Here is a 26210-nt window from a genome sequence, read left to right as displayed (position 1 = left end):
TTTAAGTCGAAATTGTTTCAAAGTTGGTAAAATTATTACAAAAGGCTGCAAAAACATAAATCACGTGAAAAAAGTATGTATTTAACGCTACGTGCGCATGCGCGTACAAATTTGCGCGTGTATGGGAATTTTTGACATGCTCAAAATGACAAGAAACGCGTAGAAAGTTGATTAAAAATTAATTTTGCGCATTTTAACATTTTAAATGCGCATGCGCGCGTAACTCTGTGTAAAACACACATTTTTTTTCAACAGAAAGCTAGCGCCTGATATAAATTAAACTTTTGCAAAGTTTCAATTTAAAATGTTATTTGGTTTTTGACCTAAGTTAAATACGAGAAAATCGTTAAATCGCGCGTAAATCACGTTGCGCAACTCTAACGTCATTCACAATAGGAGGTGCACAATTTCACGTAAATGCCCACATGTTGACATCAAAACAGTTCAAAAAGTACAGAAAAGCGATAAAACGCATAGTGATACCGGACCGACAGACCGACAGACAGACCGACCGACCGACATAGTGAACTATAGAGTCGCGTCCACGCGACTAAAAATTGCTACAACAAACATAATTTACTTTTTAAAAGATCCATTCGGTTGGTAATACAAATAAAATATAATTATATTTTTATTTACTGTCACAACATACGGTTGAGATATAATAAACTGTTATATTTTATTTTGTAACATAATTTAGCTTAAACGGTGGGCTATGAGAACAAAATTTCTATTTTTTTACTTATGATATTGAATATGAATGAGCAAATGAATGTGAACAAAACAAGGCTATCAAATTAAAGTTAATTGACAAACATATCATATTTCTTGTCTTGCTGCTTAAACCTATTCTTTAAAAATCAAAACTTACCTAAACATTATTTACATATTTATTGAAATTGCTTCGTTTATTTCTACTTTTTTAATTAATTTTTTATGATTATTTTATTTTATGTGGTTTTCATAAAATGAAGCATCATTCAGTACCATTTCAGTACCTGTTTCATTTATTGAGTTGCAGGCTACACTGCAGCAGTGGCATAAGGATAAAAAAAAGTGGGGGGTATGTGGGTTTACAAAAATAACTGAATTTTGATGTATCTGTGTTGTCCACCTATATCACTACAGTGTAATTCCGTGGAAAACAAAGAAAAGTAACATTTCACAACCAGACAAAATACAATGATATTGAATTCAATTTTTGTGATAATTACCCAGTCGGAGAATTAGAATTCTTAGATCTAATCTTTAATGGTAACTAATGGTTTTAAATTATAGTTGAAAAAATATAGTTTATAGTAGGCCTAGTATATATAGTTTTGAATACTGCAATTTTTTCTTACTGAACTTTCCTTTTCTTTAGTCCTGTCTGGGTGGTGGAATCTAATCAAATACGTACACTAGAAGCCAATGCATTTAATGGGTTGACATCACTGCCAGAACTGTGAGTATTTTTTGGGTAGGAATTTCTACAAACTATCTAGAATTTTCAAATAAAACTAAATTTTAGAAACTTTTTGTTCCAAACTAAAACCAACAGAAAAACATGGCACAACATGGTATATGATATAATAATAATTATGTAATACATATCGCAAAACATGAAATGTATTTAATGGCCTGCTACTTGGTTTACTGCATTGTTTTACCTTGAAGGTGGTTGAGAGATTTCAAAATAAGTACATTGCCAGCAAATGCATTTTTGGGTTTGACATCATTGACATTGCTGTGAGTATTTTTTCATGCTATATACTTTATAATAATGATTGAATTACTTCATAAAAACGAGTTTAATCACAAATATGGATGGATGGATATTTTAATTTCTTTTACTGTGTATTCTTTATTCTTTGTAGGAGGTTGGACGGTAACCAAATAAGGAAATTGCCAGAAAATGTATTTAATGGTTTGATAGCATTGACAGACCTGTGAGTATAATATCTTAACACATTTATCCCAAATCACTACATTGTACAATAAACAGATGCATGTAGTTTATCATTTTATAATGTGTAATTGAATTTTAATGAGAGATGATGAACCTGGAGCCACTGGTCAACTTGCTTGAAATAACACTTTTGTACTATAAAAGTGTTACTATTCTCTAGCATAAAGGAAAACATTTACAGGGTGGGCAAGTAAAGCTTAAGACTAATTAGCGCAGTGGTTTTGGTTGCCAACAAAGCTGTAAATGGCCGGAAAAATAACTTATAAAAACTTTAATCTGAAAACAAAAATAAAACGGGTAAATGCAGTGTTTATATTAAATCAATAAATAATTTGCAACTAACTTAATTAACTGCTCAAGCCCAAACTAGCAAGACCATAATGTGCATTATTTATCATATACTGTGTATTTTTTATCATTTAAGGCGGTTGGATGGTAACCAAATACACACATTGGAAGCCTATGCATTTGCCGGTTTGGAATCATTGACAGAACTGTGAGTATTTTTTCAATACTTTTACAAACTTCCTTATTTTTAAAAGAAACTTTATTTATTGTTGTTTTAGAACTATTCTAATTATTCCAGTTGATACTGGATATCATAGACGGCCCTAACATTGCTGTAACACCGGTGCCAATCAATTTACAACTAACAACATGAATTATATTATTGTTTATATACATGATTATTTGATTCAAAGATCTCTTTTGTCACTACATTTTTTTAAATGAAAATTTACAATCATACAGTATCAAACAACTTGGATACATATGATTTTAATTACTATGAATCATTTTATTTTGAAGACGTTTGAATGCTCACAAAATTAGTACATTGCCAGCTAATGCATTTAATGGTTTGACAGCATTGACAACACTGTAAGTGTTCTATCTAGTTCATAATACTTTTATAATTATCTTTTTTAATTACACATTTTAAAATAAAATTTAATGAGAAAAAAGATAGACGTTGTTAATTTTACTCATTTGTTCTTGAGAATGGTTCCATGATGGTTCCGAAACGTTGATCTTTTTTGTCATTAAATTTTATTTTAAAGTTATGTAGTAAACCTATCTTAATTTGTAATTATGAATTCCTTATTATATTATAGTTAACTGTAAATTTAATTCTTGTACCAGAATAAAATAATGTATTACATGCAATTTTCTAACAGTATGCAATTTTAAGGTAATGATTATATAGAGTAATTGTTTTCACTTCATTTAATAATTACTATTGATTACATTTAAAAATCCCAACAATGGGTCTTGATGTCCCCTTAGGGAGGCCTTGCAGGAGGTCCAGTAATATCATTTTCAGTCTATCAAAATTATATTCACTGTCAAAAAGTATTTAGGTAACCGGTTACAGGATTATAAATACATGAAAACCCCCTTATTGTCAAAAATTGTCTGTGCCTATAGGAGGTGTGTTTGTGTTTGGATGTGCTGCTTAATAGGAAAATCATTCAGGCCTTAATACTAGTGTCTTAATGGGATGTGTCTGGGAGTTCCAACTGTAGTACCATACTGTATTACCATATTAGGAAAAAAAATCAACCTTCTTGAATATTGTAATTTTATTATACTGTTCATTCTTTTTCCTTTGTAGGAGGTTGGATGGTAACCAAATCAGTACATTGCCAGCCAGAGCATTTAATGGTTTGTCAGCTTTGACAGACCTGTGAGTGTTTTCATACTATTTGCTTTGTTTACAAATTTATATTATTTCACTAAATTAAATCATGCATGTAGAATTAAAAATTACAGATTACCATAAAACCTTAAAAAGAAGGTAATTGCTGTTTCTTTTTTTAGGATTCTTGGGTGGGCTTCTTTTCGAGATATGCTAAATTTTAAGATGGGCTTTTTTTTGTGCCGCTCCTTTAGAAGCAGCACAAAACAAGCAAGCATTAGGAAACAGTTACCATTCGGAAGGTTATAGTTTGCTAGGACTGAAAAATGGGTATTTGGAAACTCGGACTGGGAATGGGGGGGGGAACCCCAAAATTATATAAGATGTAGAACTCAATAGATAATTTGCAATTAACTTACCTGCTCAAGACTATTATTATACTGTGCATTATTTATCATTTAAGGCGGTTGGAAGGTAACCAAATACACACATTGGAAGCCTATGCATTTTCTGGTTTGGAATCATTGACAGAACTGTGAGTATTTTTTCAATACTTCATTTTACAAACTTCCTAATTTCAAAAGAAACTTTATTTATAACAAAGTATTTAATATGTAATTTTATTATTATTATTATGTGATTATAAGTTTAAACAGCCGCCCCCGCCCCCCACCCCTCCCCCCGCCACAAAAAAAAAAAAACCAACAACTGGTTTTAAATGAATTCACCATGATTTTTTTACATTTTTCATATGATAATATAATAAATCAAAATAACATACAATTTAAGTGAGATTTACTACATTTAGTATTTGTTTATGTAGTGATTTTGTTTTGAGTTATCAAAATATAAATAATTTTTTTTTAAATTAACAATTACTCTGTATTTTTTGTACTTTTAAGGATATTGCACACCGGGCAAGTCACATATTACAGGTATTTTTTTCATAGTTACTCTTATGAATTTCCTTTGATTAATAATTCATTAGTTCAATATATTTACTGCAAAAATGAATGCATAAATGCTACACAGTTTTAATCTTTGCCATTTAATTATTATCATTCCGTTCAGGGTTAAGTGACACTAGCCTACAGTGCACTACAGGTTGCTGTTAAAAAATAGAAGAGATTTTGCCATGACTTGCAACATGCCTATAAAACAAGGCCAACAGCCATTAAGTCGTGTGCTACAATGCATAGTGATACCGGACCGACAGACAGACCGACAGACAGACCACGCGACTAAAAAGGCATAATTTTGACGAATTTTTGAACTTTTTCATCAAAAACGTGCGCAAATTATCCAATTCGACGTGCTCGTATGACGTAATTTTAAGTCGAAATTGTTTCAAAGTTGGTAAAATTATTACAAAAGGCTGCAAAAACATAAATCACGTGAAAAAAGTATGTATTTAACGCTACGTGCGCATGCGCGTACAAATTTGCGCGTGTATGGGAATTTTTGACATGCTCAAAATGACAAGAAACGCGTAGAAAGTTGATTAAAAATTAATTTTGCGCATTTTAACATTTTAAATGCGCATGCGCGCGTAACTCTGTGTAAAACACACATTTTTTTTCAACAGAAAGCTAGCGCCTGATATAAATTAAACTTTTGCAAAGTTTCAATTTAAAATGTTATTTGGTTTTTGACCTAAGTTAAATACGAGAAAATCGTTAAATCGCGCGTAAATCACGTTGCGCAACTCTAACGTCATTCACAATAGGAGGTGCACAATTTCACGTAAATGCCCACATGTTGACATCAAAACAGTTCAAAAAGTACAGAAAAGCGATAAAACGCATAGTGATACCGGACCGACAGACCGACAGACAGACCGACCGACCGACATAGTGAACTATAGAGTCGCGTCCACGCGACTAAAAATTGCTACAACAAACATAATTTACTTTTTAAAAGATCCATTCGGTTGGTAATACAAATAAAATATAATTATATTTTTATTTACTGTCACAACATACGGTTGAGATATAATAAACTGTTATATTTTATTTTGTAACATAATTTAGCTTAAACGGTGGGCTATGAGAACAAAATTTCTATTTTTTTACTTATGATATTGAATATGAATGAGCAAATGAATGTGAACAAAACAAGGCTATCAAATTAAAGTTAATTGACAAACATATCATATTTCTTGTCTTGCTGCTTAAACCTATTCTTTAAAAATCAAAACTTACCTAAACATTATTTACATATTTATTGAAATTGCTTCGTTTATTTCTACTTTTTTAATTAATTTTTTATGATTATTTTATTTTATGTGGTTTTCATAAAATGAAGCATCATTCAGTACCATTTCAGTACCTGTTTCATTTATTGAGTTGCAGGCTACACTGCAGCAGTGGCATAAGGATAAAAAAAAGTGGGGGGTATGTGGGTTTACAAAAATAACTGAATTTTGATGTATCTGTGTTGTCCACCTATATCACTACAGTGTAATTCCGTGGAAAACAAAGAAAAGTAACATTTCACAACCAGACAAAATACAATGATATTGAATTCAATTTTTGTGATAATTACCCAGTCGGAGAATTAGAATTCTTAGATCTAATCTTTAATGGTAACTAATGGTTTTAAATTATAGTTGAAAAAATATAGTTTATAGTAGGCCTAGTATATATAGTTTTGAATACTGCAATTTTTTCTTACTGAACTTTCCTTTTCTTTAGTCCTGTCTGGGTGGTGGAATCTAATCAAATACGTACACTAGAAGCCAATGCATTTAATGGGTTGACATCACTGCCAGAACTGTGAGTATTTTTTGGGTAGGAATTTCTACAAACTATCTAGAATTTTCAAATAAAACTAAATTTTAGAAACTTTTTGTTCCAAACTAAAACCAACAGAAAAACATGGCACAACATGGTATATGATATAATAATAATTATGTAATACATATCGCAAAACATGAAATGTATTTAATGGCCTGCTACTTGGTTTACTGCATTGTTTTACCTTGAAGGTGGTTGAGAGATTTCAAAATAAGTACATTGCCAGCAAATGCATTTTTGGGTTTGACATCATTGACATTGCTGTGAGTATTTTTTCATGCTATATACTTTATAATAATGATTGAATTACTTCATAAAAACGAGTTTAATCACAAATATGGATGGATGGATATTTTAATTTCTTTTACTGTGTATTCTTTATTCTTTGTAGGAGGTTGGACGGTAACCAAATAAGGAAATTGCCAGAAAATGTATTTAATGGTTTGATAGCATTGACAGACCTGTGAGTATAATATCTTAACACATTTATCCCAAATCACTACATTGTACAATAAACAGATGCATGTAGTTTATCATTTTATAATGTGTAATTGAATTTTAATGAGAGATGATGAACCTGGAGCCACTGGTCAACTTGCTTGAAATAACACTTTTGTACTATAAAAGTGTTACTATTCTCTAGCATAAAGGAAAACATTTACAGGGTGGGCAAGTAAAGCTTAAGACTAATTAGCGCAGTGGTTTTGGTTGCCAACAAAGCTGTAAATGGCCGGAAAAATAACTTATAAAAACTTTAATCTGAAAACAAAAATAAAACGGGTAAATGCAGTGTTTATATTAAATCAATAAATAATTTGCAACTAACTTAATTAACTGCTCAAGCCCAAACTAGCAAGACCATAATGTGCATTATTTATCATATACTGTGTATTTTTTATCATTTAAGGCGGTTGGATGGTAACCAAATACACACATTGGAAGCCTATGCATTTGCCGGTTTGGAATCATTGACAGAACTGTGAGTATTTTTTCAATACTTTTACAAACTTCCTTATTTTTAAAAGAAACTTTATTTATTGTTGTTTTAGAACTATTCTAATTATTCCAGTTGATACTGGATATCATAGACGGCCCTAACATTGCTGTAACACCGGTGCCAATCAATTTACAACTAACAACATGAATTATATTATTGTTTATATACATGATTATTTGATTCAAAGATCTCTTTTGTCACTACATTTTTTTAAATGAAAATTTACAATCATACAGTATCAAACAACTTGGATACATATGATTTTAATTACTATGAATCATTTTATTTTGAAGACGTTTGAATGCTCACAAAATTAGTACATTGCCAGCTAATGCATTTAATGGTTTGACAGCATTGACAACACTGTAAGTGTTCTATCTAGTTCATAATACTTTTATAATTATCTTTTTTAATTACACATTTTAAAATAAAATTTAATGAGAAAAAAGATAGACGTTGTTAATTTTACTCATTTGTTCTTGAGAATGGTTCCATGATGGTTCCGAAACGTTGATCTTTTTTGTCATTAAATTTTATTTTAAAGTTATGTAGTAAACCTATCTTAATTTGTAATTATGAATTCCTTATTATATTATAGTTAACTGTAAATTTAATTCTTGTACCAGAATAAAATAATGTATTACATGCAATTTTCTAACAGTATGCAATTTTAAGGTAATGATTATATAGAGTAATTGTTTTCACTTCATTTAATAATTACTATTGATTACATTTAAAAATCCCAACAATGGGTCTTGATGTCCCCTTAGGGAGGCCTTGCAGGAGGTCCAGTAATATCATTTTCAGTCTATCAAAATTATATTCACTGTCAAAAAGTATTTAGGTAACCGGTTACAGGATTATAAATACATGAAAACCCCCTTATTGTCAAAAATTGTCTGTGCCTATAGGAGGTGTGTTTGTGTTTGGATGTGCTGCTTAATAGGAAAATCATTCAGGCCTTAATACTAGTGTCTTAATGGGATGTGTCTGGGAGTTCCAACTGTAGTACCATACTGTATTACCATATTAGGAAAAAAAATCAACCTTCTTGAATATTGTAATTTTATTATACTGTTCATTCTTTTTCCTTTGTAGGAGGTTGGATGGTAACCAAATCAGTACATTGCCAGCCAGAGCATTTAATGGTTTGTCAGCTTTGACAGACCTGTGAGTGTTTTCATACTATTTGCTTTGTTTACAAATTTATATTATTTCACTAAATTAAATCATGCATGTAGAATTAAAAATTACAGATTACCATAAAACCTTAAAAAGAAGGTAATTGCTGTTTCTTTTTTTAGGATTCTTGGGTGGGCTTCTTTTCGAGATATGCTAAATTTTAAGATGGGCTTTTTTTTGTGCCGCTCCTTTAGAAGCAGCACAAAACAAGCAAGCATTAGGAAACAGTTACCATTCGGAAGGTTATAGTTTGCTAGGACTGAAAAATGGGTATTTGGAAACTCGGACTGGGAATGGGGGGGGAACCCCAAAATTATATAAGATGTAGAACTCAATAGATAATTTGCAATTAACTTACCTGCTCAAGACTATTATTATACTGTGCATTATTTATCATTTAAGGCGGTTGGAAGGTAACCAAATACACACATTGGAAGCCTATGCATTTTCTGGTTTGGAATCATTGACAGAACTGTGAGTATTTTTTCAATACTTCATTTTACAAACTTCCTAATTTCAAAAGAAACTTTATTTATAACAAAGTATTTAATATGTAATTTTATTATTATTATTATGTGATTATAAGTTTAAACAGCCGCCCCCGCCCCCCACCCCTCCCCCCGCCACAAAAAAAAAAAAACCAACAACTGGTTTTAAATGAATTCACCATGATTTTTTTACATTTTTCATATGATAATATAATAAATCAAAATAACATACAATTTAAGTGAGATTTACTACATTTAGTATTTGTTTATGTAGTGATTTTGTTTTGAGTTATCAAAATATAAATAATTTTTTTTTAAATTAACAATTACTCTGTATTTTTTGTACTTTTAAGGATATTGCACACCGGGCAAGTCACATATTACAGGTATTTTTTTCATAGTTACTCTTATGAATTTCCTTTGATTAATAATTCATTAGTTCAATATATTTACTGCAAAAATGAATGCATAAATGCTACACAGTTTTAATCTTTGCCATTTAATTATTATCATTCCGTTCAGGGTTAAGTGACACTAGCCTACAGTGCACTACAGGTTGCTGTTAAAAAATAGAAGAGATTTTGCCATGACTTGCAACATGCCTATAAAACAAGGCCAACAGCCATTAAGTCGTGTGCTACAATGCATAGTGATACCGGACCGACAGACAGACCGACAGACAGACCACGCGACTAAAAAGGCATAATTTTGACGAATTTTTGAACTTTTTCATCAAAAACGTGCGCAAATTATCCAATTCGACGTGCTCGTATGACGTAATTTTAAGTCGAAATTGTTTCAAAGTTGGTAAAATTATTACAAAAGGCTGCAAAAACATAAATCACGTGAAAAAAGTATGTATTTAACGCTACGTGCGCATGCGCGTACAAATTTGCGCGTGTATGGGAATTTTTGACATGCTCAAAATGACAAGAAACGCGTAGAAAGTTGATTAAAAATTAATTTTGCGCATTTTAACATTTTAAATGCGCATGCGCGCGTAACTCTGTGTAAAACACACATTTTTTTTCAACAGAAAGCTAGCGCCTGATATAAATTAAACTTTTGCAAAGTTTCAATTTAAAATGTTATTTGGTTTTTGACCTAAGTTAAATACGAGAAAATCGTTAAATCGCGCGTAAATCACGTTGCGCAACTCTAACGTCATTCACAATAGGAGGTGCACAATTTCACGTAAATGCCCACATGTTGACATCAAAACAGTTCAAAAAGTACAGAAAAGCGATAAAACGCATAGTGATACCGGACCGACAGACCGACAGACAGACCGACCGACCGACATAGTGAACTATAGAGTCGCGTCCACGCGACTAAAAATTGCTACAACAAACATAATTTACTTTTTAAAAGATCCATTCGGTTGGTAATACAAATAAAATATAATTATATTTTTATTTACTGTCACAACATACGGTTGAGATATAATAAACTGTTATATTTTATTTTGTAACATAATTTAGCTTAAACGGTGGGCTATGAGAACAAAATTTCTATTTTTTTACTTATGATATTGAATATGAATGAGCAAATGAATGTGAACAAAACAAGGCTATCAAATTAAAGTTAATTGACAAACATATCATATTTCTTGTCTTGCTGCTTAAACCTATTCTTTAAAAATCAAAACTTACCTAAACATTATTTACATATTTATTGAAATTGCTTCGTTTATTTCTACTTTTTTAATTAATTTTTTATGATTATTTTATTTTATGTGGTTTTCATAAAATGAAGCATCATTCAGTACCATTTCAGTACCTGTTTCATTTATTGAGTTGCAGGCTACACTGCAGCAGTGGCATAAGGATAAAAAAAAGTGGGGGGTATGTGGGTTTACAAAAATAACTGAATTTTGATGTATCTGTGTTGTCCACCTATATCACTACAGTGTAATTCCGTGGAAAACAAAGAAAAGTAACATTTCACAACCAGACAAAATACAATGATATTGAATTCAATTTTTGTGATAATTACCCAGTCGGAGAATTAGAATTCTTAGATCTAATCTTTAATGGTAACTAATGGTTTTAAATTATAGTTGAAAAAATATAGTTTATAGTAGGCCTAGTATATATAGTTTTGAATACTGCAATTTTTTCTTACTGAACTTTCCTTTTCTTTAGTCCTGTCTGGGTGGTGGAATCTAATCAAATACGTACACTAGAAGCCAATGCATTTAATGGGTTGACATCACTGCCAGAACTGTGAGTATTTTTTGGGTAGGAATTTCTACAAACTATCTAGAATTTTCAAATAAAACTAAATTTTAGAAACTTTTTGTTCCAAACTAAAACCAACAGAAAAACATGGCACAACATGGTATATGATATAATAATAATTATGTAATACATATCGCAAAACATGAAATGTATTTAATGGCCTGCTACTTGGTTTACTGCATTGTTTTACCTTGAAGGTGGTTGAGAGATTTCAAAATAAGTACATTGCCAGCAAATGCATTTTTGGGTTTGACATCATTGACATTGCTGTGAGTATTTTTTCATGCTATATACTTTATAATAATGATTGAATTACTTCATAAAAACGAGTTTAATCACAAATATGGATGGATGGATATTTTAATTTCTTTTACTGTGTATTCTTTATTCTTTGTAGGAGGTTGGACGGTAACCAAATAAGGAAATTGCCAGAAAATGTATTTAATGGTTTGATAGCATTGACAGACCTGTGAGTATAATATCTTAACACATTTATCCCAAATCACTACATTGTACAATAAACAGATGCATGTAGTTTATCATTTTATAATGTGTAATTGAATTTTAATGAGAGATGATGAACCTGGAGCCACTGGTCAACTTGCTTGAAATAACACTTTTGTACTATAAAAGTGTTACTATTCTCTAGCATAAAGGAAAACATTTACAGGGTGGGCAAGTAAAGCTTAAGACTAATTAGCGCAGTGGTTTTGGTTGCCAACAAAGCTGTAAATGGCCGGAAAAATAACTTATAAAAACTTTAATCTGAAAACAAAAATAAAACGGGTAAATGCAGTGTTTATATTAAATCAATAAATAATTTGCAACTAACTTAATTAACTGCTCAAGCCCAAACTAGCAAGACCATAATGTGCATTATTTATCATATACTGTGTATTTTTTATCATTTAAGGCGGTTGGATGGTAACCAAATACACACATTGGAAGCCTATGCATTTGCCGGTTTGGAATCATTGACAGAACTGTGAGTATTTTTTCAATACTTTTACAAACTTCCTTATTTTTAAAAGAAACTTTATTTATTGTTGTTTTAGAACTATTCTAATTATTCCAGTTGATACTGGATATCATAGACGGCCCTAACATTGCTGTAACACCGGTGCCAATCAATTTACAACTAACAACATGAATTATATTATTGTTTATATACATGATTATTTGATTCAAAGATCTCTTTTGTCACTACATTTTTTTAAATGAAAATTTACAATCATACAGTATCAAACAACTTGGATACATATGATTTTAATTACTATGAATCATTTTATTTTGAAGACGTTTGAATGCTCACAAAATTAGTACATTGCCAGCTAATGCATTTAATGGTTTGACAGCATTGACAACACTGTAAGTGTTCTATCTAGTTCATAATACTTTTATAATTATCTTTTTTAATTACACATTTTAAAATAAAATTTAATGAGAAAAAAGATAGACGTTGTTAATTTTACTCATTTGTTCTTGAGAATGGTTCCATGATGGTTCCGAAACGTTGATCTTTTTTGTCATTAAATTTTATTTTAAAGTTATGTAGTAAACCTATCTTAATTTGTAATTATGAATTCCTTATTATATTATAGTTAACTGTAAATTTAATTCTTGTACCAGAATAAAATAATGTATTACATGCAATTTTCTAACAGTATGCAATTTTAAGGTAATGATTATATAGAGTAATTGTTTTCACTTCATTTAATAATTACTATTGATTACATTTAAAAATCCCAACAATGGGTCTTGATGTCCCCTTAGGGAGGCCTTGCAGGAGGTCCAGTAATATCATTTTCAGTCTATCAAAATTATATTCACTGTCAAAAAGTATTTAGGTAACCGGTTACAGGATTATAAATACATGAAAACCCCCTTATTGTCAAAAATTGTCTGTGCCTATAGGAGGTGTGTTTGTGTTTGGATGTGCTGCTTAATAGGAAAATCATTCAGGCCTTAATACTAGTGTCTTAATGGGATGTGTCTGGGAGTTCCAACTGTAGTACCATACTGTATTACCATATTAGGAAAAAAAATCAACCTTCTTGAATATTGTAATTTTATTATACTGTTCATTCTTTTTCCTTTGTAGGAGGTTGGATGGTAACCAAATCAGTACATTGCCAGCCAGAGCATTTAATGGTTTGTCAGCTTTGACAGACCTGTGAGTGTTTTCATACTATTTGCTTTGTTTACAAATTTATATTATTTCACTAAATTAAATCATGCATGTAGAATTAAAAATTACAGATTACCATAAAACCTTAAAAAGAAGGTAATTGCTGTTTCTTTTTTTAGGATTCTTGGGTGGGCTTCTTTTCGAGATATGCTAAATTTTAAGATGGGCTTTTTTTTGTGCCGCTCCTTTAGAAGCAGCACAAAACAAGCAAGCATTAGGAAACAGTTACCATTCGGAAGGTTATAGTTTGCTAGGACTGAAAAATGGGTATTTGGAAACTCGGACTGGGAATGGGGGGGGAACCCCAAAATTATATAAGATGTAGAACTCAATAGATAATTTGCAATTAACTTACCTGCTCAAGACTATTATTATACTGTGCATTATTTATCATTTAAGGCGGTTGGAAGGTAACCAAATACACACATTGGAAGCCTATGCATTTTCTGGTTTGGAATCATTGACAGAACTGTGAGTATTTTTTCAATACTTCATTTTACAAACTTCCTAATTTCAAAAGAAACTTTATTTATTGTCGTTTTAGAACTATTCTAATTATTCTAGTTGATACTGGATGTCATGGACTGCCCTAACATTGCTGTAACACCGGTGCCAATCAATATACTTTACAACTAACAACATGTATTATATTGTTTATATACATGACGATTTGATTCAAAGACCTCTTTGGTCACTAATTTTTTTTTTTATGAAAATAATTACCATAATACTGTATCAAACAACTTGGATACTGTATATGATTTTCCTTACTGTGAATTATTTTTCTGTATCAAACAACTATGATATAATAATTTTACTTACTATGAAATATGTTATTTTGAAGGCGTTTGAATGGTCACAAAATCAGTACATTGCCAGCTAATGCATTTAATGGTTTGACAGCATTGACAACACTGTAAGTGTTTTCTCTTGTTTATATACTTTTATATTTTAAATTACAGTAGAACCCCTATTAATGGGACACCTTCGAAACCTAACAAAATTGTCCCCATAATAAGGGTTTTTGTTGAAATAAAAACCAAACTTTTAGCAGCCAATGTTTCACCAATAAAAACTGTCAAGCCTGAGAAAGTATGTTTATTATTACGATATTCATTTTTGATCTTGTAGCAAAATGTAATTCAATTTTAATTGAGATGATGAACCTGGAGCAAGTGGTCGACTGAAATAAAACTTTTGTACTATAAAAGGGTTACTATTCTCTAGCATAAAGGAAAACATTTACAGGGTGGGCAAGTAAAGCTTAAAAGTGGTTTTGGTGGCCAACAAAGCTGTAATTTAAAACTTTAACCTGAAAAAAAGTGTATTACATGCAATTTTCTAACAGTATGCAAAATTTAAGGCAATGATCCTGTAGAGTAATTGTTTTAACTTCATTTAATAATTAATATTTTATTACATTTAAAACTCCCAACAATGGGTCTTGATGTCCCCTTAGGGAGGCCTTGCAGGGGGTCCAGTAATATCATTTTCAGTATTTCAAAATTATATTCACTGTCAAAAAGTATTTAGGTAACTGGTTACAGGATTATAAATACATGAAAAACCCCCTTATTGTCAAAAATTGTTTGTGCCTATGGGAGATGTGTGTGTGTTTGGATGTGCTGCCTAAATAGGAAAATCATTCAGGCCTCCAGTGTCTTAATGGGATGTGTCTGGGAGTTTCATACCATACTGTATTACCATATTAGGAAAAAAAATCAACCTTCTTGATTATTGTAATTGTATTATACTGTTCATTTTTTTCCTTTGTAGGGGGTTGGATGGTAACCAAATCAGTACATTGCCAGCCCTTGCATTTAATAATTTGTCAGCATTGACAGACCTGTGAATTTTTTCATTCCATTTGCTACGTTTACAAATTTATATTATTTCACTAAATTAAATCATACATGTAGAATTAACAATTACAGATTACCATAAAACCTTGAAAAGAAGTAAATTGCTGTTTCTTTTTTTAGGATTCTTAGGTGGGCTTCTTTTTGAGATATGCTCAATTTTGAGATGGGCTTCTTTTTGTGCTGCTTCTTTAGGAGCAGCACAAAACAAGCAAACATTAGGAAACAGTTACCATTCGGAAGGTTATAGTTTGGTAGGGCTGAAAAAATGGGTATTTGGAAACTTTGACTGGGAATGGGGGCAAACCCCAAAATGATATAAGATGTAGAACTCAATAGATAATTTGCAATTAACTTATCTGCTCAAGCCTAAGCTAGCAAGAATATTATACTGTGCATTATTTATCATTTAAGGCGGTTGGAAGGTAACCAAATACGCACATTGAAAGCCTATGCATTTTCTGGTTTGGAATCATTGACAGAATTGTGAGTATTTTTTCAATACTTCATTTTACAAACTTCCTAATTTCAAAAGAAACTTTTTGTATTGTTGTTTTAGAACTTTTCTAATTATTTCAGTTGATACTGTATGTCATGGACTGCCCTAACATTGCTGTAACACCGGTGCCAATCAATAGAATAGAGTAACAACATGAATTATATTATTGTTTATATACATGATTATTTGATTCAAAGATCTCTTTTGTCATTAATTTTTTTTTCAATGAAAATTTACAATCATACTGTATCAAACAACTTGAATACATATGATTTTACTTACTATGAATCATTTTATTTTGAAGGCGTTTGAATGGTCACAAAATCAGTACATTGCCAGCTAATGCATTTAATGGTTTGACAGCATTAACAACACTGTAAGTGTTTTCTCTTGTTCATATACTTTTATATTTTAAATTACAGTAAAAACCATATTAATGGGACACCTTCAAAACCCAACAACGTTTTTATTGTTTTTGTAATGGGAAAAAACATTGTCCCCTTAGGGGTTGGCCATTGTGTTATAACATATATAATAATATATTGCCCCTCGTTTGCGGAAAGTGTCTCCTAAATAGAGCTGTCCTACTGTAAATCTTACTCATTATAGTATATTAATTGGTTAAGCTAATTATATAATTAAGGGTCCGTTGATTTATCTTTTAACAGGAACTTAGATAACAACGCTATAACTACCATAGATCCTGAGGCATTTTCTTTTGTTGTTTCATCACTTTCGATTTTGTAAGTTAACACTGTGCAATTTGTATTTTTTTTACTTCTCGCGTGTCCATAACCTAAATTGGTATGATTTATATCAGGATCAATAGAGAGAACATCCACCTTTGATTGCCTCAATTAAATCATCCTTATCACTTTGGCCTATTTTTAATAAACAGTAATTATGTTTATGCACATGTGATTTACCACTAAAATATATTAACTTACTCTTCAATTTCAGAAATCATAGATCCAAATACTTGATAATTGCTCGACTCTATTACATGGTTATATATTGCAGAAATTGATTTATTTTTTCAAAATTGAAGAAATTTAGTGTTAGTTACTTTATACTATCTACTAACAAGTAAAACCACCTTTAAAAATACCAAGCTACAATAACTAAACACTCAAATCTAAACATATTATTAGTTCTGTACATTATTATATTATATTATTATTAATTTATATTATTATAAGAAATGTTATGTATACAACATAAATATATTATGTTAGTAATGAATGAAAGAAGAGAAAGTGTGAAACATACACAGCTCTAGACAAAAAAAGTTGATACACAGAAAACCACCTCAGAAATAATTAATTTTGGCAACTCTGGTAATTCTTCTTGTACATTCTTAACAATGTTTAATTTAGTGTTTAAATTTGCTATTTTTAGAAAGTTAAGAGGCAACAAGTTAAAGGTTTACAGAGATAGAACTTTTCAGCAATTTACAAGCTTAAAAGAATTGTAAGTATTGATAGATCTACATACACAACTTCAACTTATTATTCATAAAAAGAGAAATATTTTGCCACATATGGCATTTCATACGTATACTATTTGAGCTTAAACACCAAGTGGTGGGCTAACTTAAAAATATTGCAAAAGATATGCAGATAACACGCAGTTCAAAATTTTGAAATGTTGGATTTGAACTATTTAAAACATCCCAAAATTTAATGAAATTCCTTTAAGATACAACAAATAATAACTTAGCACTTATTATGTTGCTATATTTGATTCTTTTAGGTACTCGGAATACTCTAGTCTCTGTTGCCTTGTTGGCGCCATCGATGTCTGCGAGCCTTCAGATGCATTTGCATCGTGTGAAGACTTGCTAAAAAATGAACTTCTCCGTGTGTTGATGATGATTATCGGGTTATCTTCGGTCATTGGGAATGTTGTTGTTATCGTTTCACGAAAGTTTAAAAAAGATAATGATATTAACAATGTTAACAAAGTCCAAACCACACTAATTACTAATCTTGCCGTGTCTGACCTGCTGATGTCAGTCTACCTGATCATCATTGCCAGTGTGGATATACATTACAGAGGAAGATACGGAAAGGTTTCCAGAGTTTGGAGAAATAGTGTCCTTTGCAGTTTTGCAGGGGCTATTTCTACACTCTCTGGGCAATGCTCAGTGTTTACACTGATGCTGCTGAGTGTCGATCGAGCTATTAACATTGTTAATCCATTTAGCACGAAACGCCTCAACCGTACAAAATGTCGAATCATTATCAGCTTCGGATGGCTATTCTGGATTGTGCTGAGTTTTCTTCCAGTAATAGCCAATGAATTAAACTTATCGTATTTTGGTGACAATTATTATGGAAAGGAAAGTGTGTGCCTTGCACTACCTTTAACCAGAAGTCGGTGGCCAGGTTGGGAGTATGCTGTTGCTATTTTTGTTGCCTTTAATGGCGTTGGCTTTTTTGTAATTGTACTTAGTTATCTGACAATTTTCTTGTCAGTGAAAAGATCGGGGGCCACTGTCAATAGAAGACAGAGGAGGAAAGAGCAGTTAAAAATGGCGAGAAAACTAGGCTTAATAGTTTTCACTGATTTCTGTTGCTGGGCCCCGATTATAGTAATGGCAATTGGTTCCGAGATGGGTTGGATGACAATTCCTGATAACATATATGTTTGGGCAGCGACATTTATCATCCCCATCAACTCCTCAGTCAATCCGTATCTTTACACAATTGCTTATATGTTTAAGTGCAAAGTGCGTCAACCGGCACCTGTACAGATTCCACTTAATACATTGTAATTTGGCTATTTATTGCATTCAATCTTTGATCAGAGAGTTGCAATTAAGAACTCTCTGCTTTGATCTTGTTTTAATCACATTTTTATCACTGTACCTGTAAACTTTTTACTAATATCATTTAAAAGCATTTTCTTGTACAATTCATATTTTTGTTTGTACTAAAATGATTTAAGAATTTGTTTATGTCAAGATTGTAGAATATTTAATAAATTCATAAATGTAGTTTGCTAATTTTAATTTTCAAGATTTCAGTATATTTATATGCCCATTTAAATTATTCATCAATGTATTTTGGTAATGTTGTTTTATAATTGTCAAGATTTTAGTATATATAATTTATTCAATTTATTTTAAGTTTTGTCACGATTTTAAAGAAATTCATCTATTCCTAATTAGTAATTTCATTATTGATATGTGGATGTTTCATAGATTCAAACTACTTTATTCATTAATAGTTGTAAATTATTGTTAATTGGTAACTAGTTTGGTGAATAACGCGAGTTCTATCTAAACCATCTATGGTAATTTGGTTTTTATAAATATTTTTTGTCTGAAAAACTTTCAGTATCTTCTAAATACATGATAAGTCAATCTAGTCAAGTTTTAGTTTAAAATTAAATAATATTTGTTGAATCTAAGTATTTCATTTTTGTTTTGGAATTTATAAATGTGACAGCTAATTCGTAAACTCCCATTGGTGACAATAGGACCAACTTTTACTTTCAAAACTTTACAATATTAATACTGAAAATGAATGTTTCATGAGGACTGCTTCTAAAAGAAAAATGTATACGTGACTACGACCTATGACAGACAATTTTGAAAGACTTGATTTGGTGTTTTATACAGGCTAAGAAAAATTGCAGCCATTTTGAAGTATATTTTAACCATCTTGGATTTTTAAAAGTGATTTTCTAGCCAAAATCGGATGCTTTAATACTAATATTTGGGTAAAATTGAGAGAGAAAACGGCCATTTTTTAATTTTAGTTTTTTTTCTTCCTTTTCTCTATTTTTGATATGTTGTTCAGATGGGTCTTAGGAAGTACAACAAAAATAAATTCTGTTCTAATTTTGTCTCTAGGTCAAACCATAGTTTGACCGGACTAATGAATGGTCTTTCACACATGCTCCAGTCTGGTACAGCAAATTAAACATTTCATGACGAAAACGCGATATACGCGTAGCATCATTTATCGTGTAAACGAATCATGCATGGAAAGCAGCCAGCAGATGTTGAAAAGGCATTAAAATATTACATTATTATACTAACATTTCTAAACTGAAAATTGTCTTTAAATAGAAAAATTAAGAATTAGTCACAAATGTTAACAATTGAGGCTTAAACATTGTATACATATGCCAGTCCTCAGTTACTGTTAAATCTATCGAGTTGATTGTTTTATACATATTAATTGCTGGTTTATTCCAACCTAGCACTGCCCACTGCATTCTCTGGCAACCTTTCTCTAAACCAATCTGAAAAAATTATAATGTTGTTATATGGGTTAAAAATTATTTATATTATTTATATATTCATTAATTATTCATGTTTTTCAGTTATTTTTTGACATAATTACCTCAGCAACCCTTCTCATCATAATTCGTCCGTAACCTCTTCCTATAAAATTTAAGTAAAGAATAACATTGATATTTTCTTTTTTTGTGACATGCTAATTGACTTTTTACTGAAAGCATTTTTTAAAATAGTAAAACCATTTTTTTGGTTTTGTTGGATTTCAACTAAGAATATTCAGTTTCTGCAGAGAAAAATAATAATAACATAGTTAGAAATACACATCACTTTAATTTTAACTGATTGCAACCAATCAAAATCTTTGGATGCATTCACATACATTAAAGGTCAGTTAGAAGTAGGTCATAGGTCAGTTAGTAGGTCATTTACCTCTGAACTCTTTCATGATATACAGGTCTTCCATATAAACCACCTTCCCCTTCCAAGTACTGTATGTATAGAAGAAAACACTGTAACCAATTACTTCAAATGTCTCTACTTCTGGTCTTTTATATTCCGCTACTATGCAAGACACAATGCTTCCTGGCTCAAATATATCCTTCTGTAGACCTTAAAAAAAAACAAGAATTTTTAACAAGTTTGATAAACATCTCACAGGAAAGCTACATTTCAGAAGACAAGTTTGCGAGTGCGTGTTTTAATTATGTACACTTTTTTGCACAAACCTTTATAATAATAAACACCGGCGCACATTAAATTGTTGAAATGAAATAGACAGTAGACTTCAATGACATGCATGACGTATGGTACCATATGTAATTTCAGTTAAGACAGTATAGAAGAATAGATTTTGCGAGTGACGCATCAGGAACAGTGCCTAAAAAGTGTTTTCCCAAAATAATGGTATTCTTCCGGGCGGAATTTGTATGTGCTCAAAAATTTATTGAAACGATCTATATATTATTCAAAGAGCCAGGCTTCCGGGGCCCTTGGCGGTCCCCAGCCTAATGGTGCTCGCTTTGCTCACAAAGTATTTAATTTTTATACGTTGTTGTTCAATCGTTTGAGATTATGGTGAAAAAGATTTTAGTTCAGTGGCATGAGAGCTTGCAGTTGGGTAAAACTGAAAGCCTCACTAATCCGTACTGGACATGTATGGGTAATTTGTGCTTAAATTTAGTAATGTTACAGTAGTGTACCCTATTTTATACATACACTACACTACTCCTTAATTTTATTTTTAATGTAATGTAAAGTATACCTTCAGTAGTGTTTTCTACTTGATCTTCTGAATTTTCAAACACTGCCAATTCCACAATCATCTTCATTATCGCAGCGCAATCCTCCGGTCTTGCATCTCGTATACGGAAGTTGCCATCTTCCATTTTCCTGCTACTGTACTACTTCTTTTTTAACTTGGAAAACTAGTTTATATAGGATATCGGAATTTTGTAAATGTTAACAATGCATGACAGCATTAGACATTGAATTTGATTTTGTTATTTCCATAAACTCTTTAATACCTTACTTTATACTGTACAGCATGGCTCTATGCTCTTACAGGAAGATAAACTGAAACAATATTTATTTCGCTTACCTGCTAACTAACGAACTCCTGATTTTATAGAATAATGCAAAATATTTAATAACTAGATGAATGATGGGTTTATTTTGATGGATCTTTTATCTTTATAAAAGAAAAATAATACAAATCTGGCCTACCTGCTTTAAACCAACCAGAAATAGGTAAAAATCAGGAGGCGATAGAGAAATACTTACATTAACATTTTTACTAATATTAGCAGTCCTGTCCAAATAATGGTGCATATTGATGACGTTTAGTCCATACACAAATTCATCATTAGTGTGCCGCTGATGAAATATTTATTTTCCTCATTTTGACAATGCGGTATGGAAGAACATACTGTTGGATAACTACCAAAACCGCAAATGGAAGTCATCTAATATTATATGATGTTTGTCATGAAAAGTGAATCATGAAGTACTGCAGGTACTGTATTTTGGGATATATTTTTTTCTTATTTGCTTCTGCTGCAGAATCCAATTTAAAAACATTCACCTGCTCGGCGGTAATGCTGAGTGACTGTGAAGTCTAATACTTACAGCAGCGATTTCAAGTTACGAGAGGTGACCGCTTATGGGAGGTTCTGACGATATTGGGCCAAAATCACGTATTATGGCTATGCACAATATTTTTCGCCATTCTTAACACAACAGGCCTCTTCCCAATATTCTCCAGCTAATTGTATTTTATTGTTTATGATCAGGTGGTTTATTATTATTTATGATTTTCAGACAAATTGGTCAGTCAAAAGCTGTGTAGTTTTCTCATCGCATCTAAAAAACACAGGAATGTTCTTCACAGAAATATATTTAAAACCGCTTCGAAATAAAGCTACTGTAATATAATAATTAATATATACAGCACAAATGTATCAAAATTAATACAAATTTTTCTGATGGCCACTTACGGGAGGTAATTTACCATACAAAAATCTAATTTGTAGTAAAAAAAAAAAAAAAGTGGCCGACGCCGTGGCTGCTTACTGGGGGGTATAGGCCTAGCCGCTTAATTACAGGAGGTATCAAATGCACTAATTAATTAGATACGAAGAATAAACAAGCTTTTGAAAGCCTCCAAGGAGGTTCAACTGGTCTGTAGGTGCAAAAGTATTAATGCCAAACTCAGTAAATTATTACTCTTTCTGCGTGTCATACATATCCATGTAGCAAGCATCGGAATCGACCACACACATTCAGTCACTTTCTCCTATCGGAAATATAAACCAGAAATGTATAGAGAGGGAAGCTGCAGGCCTACCTATAGTCCAGATCCCTATGTATTTTCGTGTGCAGATCATGGGGAAAGTGTAAACATTGTGTTTTATGAATATTTGAATCATGCTGGTTATAAAAACCCATGTTGTCAAATTTCTAAAATTCATCTTTGACCTCTGACCTCAATTTAAATGTTTTGACCCATTGAAAACAAAATGATCATATCTTTGCAACGCTTACATTAAATGAAATAATTTTAGTGTCAAATTATTTGGGAGATGCATATTAATATTCGTTCTAATGAAAAAGTTTGTCCAAAAATGGCTGGAAGTATGATTTTTGGCATATTTGACCTTTGACCTACATATCATATAACTCCGTAACTAATAGTTGGACAAACTTTAAATAGGGCTCAAATTAATCTGAAGGTATATGTTTCTATTCAGTCTAATAAGAACTTTTACAAGAAAATGACCCGAAATATTTTTATTGACCTTTGACCTGTACTGGTAGTACACATTTCTATAATCTCAAAAACTATTGGCCGTAAAATGGTGGTTTTTGTGAAATGGTTCGAACAATTTACATTTATATGTTTTATAATAACAACATTTTATAGAAATGTAAAAGAATTTTATTTATGATCACTAACTTTGTGATTTATTAACATCACTAGCATTTGTTATAATATTAAAATGTGTCATATTTGCTGATTTTAAGCACTTCACATGAATTTATCAGAAAATATGTGTATTTAATATAAAGTTGTTCTTTGTTATATAAAGACAATTTAATTATCTATAAAATAAGACTATTTTCAAAATATTATGGCTAAAACTTAATTAGATACAGGCAAAAAAGTGTATTTTTACTTATGTGCACAGCGCCCTCAATCTTCATTTTTTCCCAAAAAATACCATAGCATAGCAGCCAGCCAGGGTCTCATTGGCTAAACTCTATAAGCTGGGCTTACGAGACTAAATTATAGGCCTAGCTAGGTAGAGCTATATTTAGGACGTAGTACTGTAATTGTAAGTAATTGTTTTAAATCACTGCCTCTTTAATTTCACTAAAAGTAACTTGAGTACTAAATAAAAAGGTAAGCATCAATCCCAGCCAGATATCATGCTTTTAAAACGAATTTACTTTTTCAGTGGTACAAAAGTTCTGCCAGATTGCTCTGGATTTTATCAAGAATGGTTCAAATCCAAAACTGTACCAATCAGCTGCTCGTAAGTTAAGCCCTATCTTATATCTACACTATCAAACTTTATTTTATGTAATGTGCCTATATATGGACATGATGATGTCATATCACTACCATATTTGGGCACATCACACTTTGACAGTGTAGACGGAGCTTTATATAAATTCATGCATTTGATTAAAAGTGAAAATATTATTTTTTTTTATTACAGTACCTATTTATGTATTATACTTCAAATATCTTGTGAATGATGATATAAAAAAAATGAAATAATTTTTACTACAGAAAAACTATCAGTTGATGCTCTCACAGTTCAGAATGGAGTTCAGGGACTTATGTATTTACTGACAGAAAGTTCTAAATTAATGGTAAGTGTGTTAAGAGGTACAGTATTGTACCCCTTGGTGCCCCTCCCCACTTTAAACTTATATCTATCATTGTCGTAGAGGAACCTGTAAATTGAACATTTTCTATGTTAAGAATTGAAAGCTAACTTTTATGGCCGACTTCTGTCGTAAACGACAATGTCAACTAGTCTTACATTCATCTGAATGTCCAGTGCCCACCTTAACCAGAGGAGAGGCATAAGCCAATATGTCTGAGGCAGATACTAGATGCAGGGGGCTGCCATAAGAGGCAGTAGTGCTGATTTCAAATGCCTAATGGTACCCCAGCTCTATATACAGCACCCGGTATTCCCAGATGGTCTCCCATCCAAACTCTAACCGGGCCCAATGTTGCTTAACTTTGGTGATCTGACGAGAACCGGTGTTTCAACGTGGTAAGACCGTATATCTATATAAGACAACTTATCTATTACCATATTAACTCGCATTTAAGCCCTTACAAAAATATCTCTTACTATAAAAAAAAAAAAAGCAATAACAACAATGAGAGTTGACCAAAAAGTGTGATGTGCCCAAATGTGGTAGTCATATAACATCATCATGTCCATATATGGGCACATCACACTTTTTTGAGAGCTTAACAAATGGAAAGCTAAACACGCACTGGCTTGCAGAAAACCATTGGCATAACCCATTTCATTTATGATCAAACTTACGTAATTTATGCCATAATTAATGTCATGCATGCACACGTTGAGGATAAAAAAATAATGCTTCCTTGAAAAACATTTAATTAATGTTAAACTATCATCTTATTATGTTGCTACTGATGTCAGTTGAATGCATGCTTTACAATAAGTTTAAAGCTCAGGTACAGGCATGAATTTTAAATATAATATTTGGTTAATTGTACATAAATCAAATATTTGTAACAGAAATCAAGACGAAAAAACTTGAATTTCCCGTAATATGGTCAAATACAACATTTGGCAAAATTCTTCCATAAAAACCAGGAAGACTTTTTTTCAGTAGTTAGGTAGTTAACCTAATGTAATAACATGTCTGGTGACTCCCTAGATGGTGAAAAAAGATGGTGGATATACGGTGGATAATTTTTGCTATAGCATGAAAATAAAAATCTAAAGTTGAATAAAAATATCAGAAATGTAATATTCAAGTTATATTACCTATATTTATTCAGCTGATAATATTTTTTACCACACCGTTTATTTTTCATAGCTTTTTAAAATGCCTCTCTATTTACAAAATGTGTGTACAAAAGAATAGAGATTTTACTATGTAATTTGAACTATCCCCCCACTGATAAGAAAGTGCTTATTTTCAACAAGCTCGTGTAACACAAATAAAATCTGAAAAATTATGAAACATAGGGGAAACTATAGATCGATAATTATTGGAATGTATGATCAATAGAAATTTTTTGCCCGCACCTGGCCTTTAAATTTATGAATAAAAATGGTCTATTTGTAACAGGTATCAGAAATAGACTTTCAAGACTCTATTCTAGTTCTTGGCTTCAGTGAAGAATTGAAAAAAGAATTGCTTCAGATGTACATGGAAAATCGGAAAGAAATCAGGGAAATCATGTCGGAAATGTCGATGGAATTTCCCCATTATCACGACTTGGAATGGAGATTGGATGTCGAGGTAGGTAATAAGAAAACAAAATGAAAATGTATTGTATTTCTTGAATCTGAGTTTGTTTGCAATCACCTTTAACCTTTCACCTCTAACCTTTCACTGTAACATATA

The 26210-nt window shown here is 31.4% G+C and overlaps 3 protein-coding genes and 1 pseudogene across 12 annotated transcripts in view; 2 read left to right on the top strand and 2 right to left on the bottom strand.

Annotated features, from left to right (window-relative positions):
- The first annotated feature begins 1095 nt into the window (after positions 1 to 1095).
- On the top strand, positions 1096 to 18608 carry LOC144849018 (uncharacterized). The gene is made up of 23 exons (XM_078705970.1): positions 1096 to 1154; positions 1364 to 1444; positions 1857 to 1928; positions 2373 to 2444; positions 2756 to 2827; positions 3561 to 3632; positions 4048 to 4119; positions 6278 to 6358; positions 6771 to 6842; positions 7287 to 7358; positions 7670 to 7741; positions 8475 to 8546; positions 8961 to 9032; positions 11191 to 11271; positions 11684 to 11755; positions 12200 to 12271; positions 12583 to 12654; positions 13388 to 13459; positions 13874 to 13945; positions 16137 to 16208; positions 16501 to 16575; positions 17231 to 17302; positions 17585 to 18608. Exons 1-23 carry the CDS (start codon positions 1096 to 1098, stop codon positions 18606 to 18608), a joined length of 2625 nt encoding a protein of 874 aa, XP_078562096.1.
- A 588-nt stretch (positions 18609 to 19196) lies between these two features.
- LOC144848813 (thialysine N-epsilon-acetyltransferase-like) overlaps positions 19197 to 26210 on the bottom strand; it is a 94599-nt gene continuing 87585 nt past the window's right edge. Inside the window, exons 2-5 of one of the 2 annotated variants that reach the window (XM_078705750.1) lie at positions 21346 to 21511; positions 20514 to 20693; positions 20188 to 20228; positions 19197 to 20086 (exon numbers count right to left, since the gene is read on the bottom strand). In XM_078705750.1, the coding sequence (XP_078561876.1) occupies positions 19916 to 20086; positions 20188 to 20228; positions 20514 to 20693; positions 21346 to 21469 (516 nt within the window). In that variant the 5' untranslated portion in view covers positions 21470 to 21511 and the 3' untranslated portion in view covers positions 19197 to 19915. Of the gene's footprint in view, positions 20087 to 20187; positions 20229 to 20513; positions 20694 to 21345; positions 21946 to 26210 lie in introns of those variants that run through there. The other variant, XM_078705751.1, reaches the window with a different exon arrangement.
- Positions 24768 to 24885, bottom strand: LOC144849285 (5S ribosomal RNA; annotated as a pseudogene).
- LOC144848759 (phosphatidylinositol-binding clathrin assembly protein-like) overlaps positions 26072 to 26210 on the top strand; it is a 39651-nt gene continuing 39512 nt past the window's right edge. For all 9 annotated transcript variants that reach the window (XM_078705662.1, XM_078705667.1, XM_078705666.1 and 6 more), the window contains exon 1: positions 26072 to 26105. In XM_078705662.1, the coding sequence (XP_078561788.1) occupies positions 26087 to 26105 (19 nt within the window). In that variant the 5' untranslated portion in view covers positions 26072 to 26086. The remainder of the gene's footprint in view (positions 26106 to 26210) is intronic.

This window comes from Antedon bifida, chromosome 7 (genome assembly GCF_963402885.1).
Source record: "Antedon bifida chromosome 7, ecAntBifi1.1, whole genome shotgun sequence".
Lineage (NCBI taxonomy): Eukaryota > Metazoa > Echinodermata > Crinoidea > Comatulida > Antedonidae > Antedon > Antedon bifida.
The sequence above is the reverse complement of the archived record's forward strand: the minus strand, read 5'-3'. Positions and strand labels throughout refer to the sequence as shown.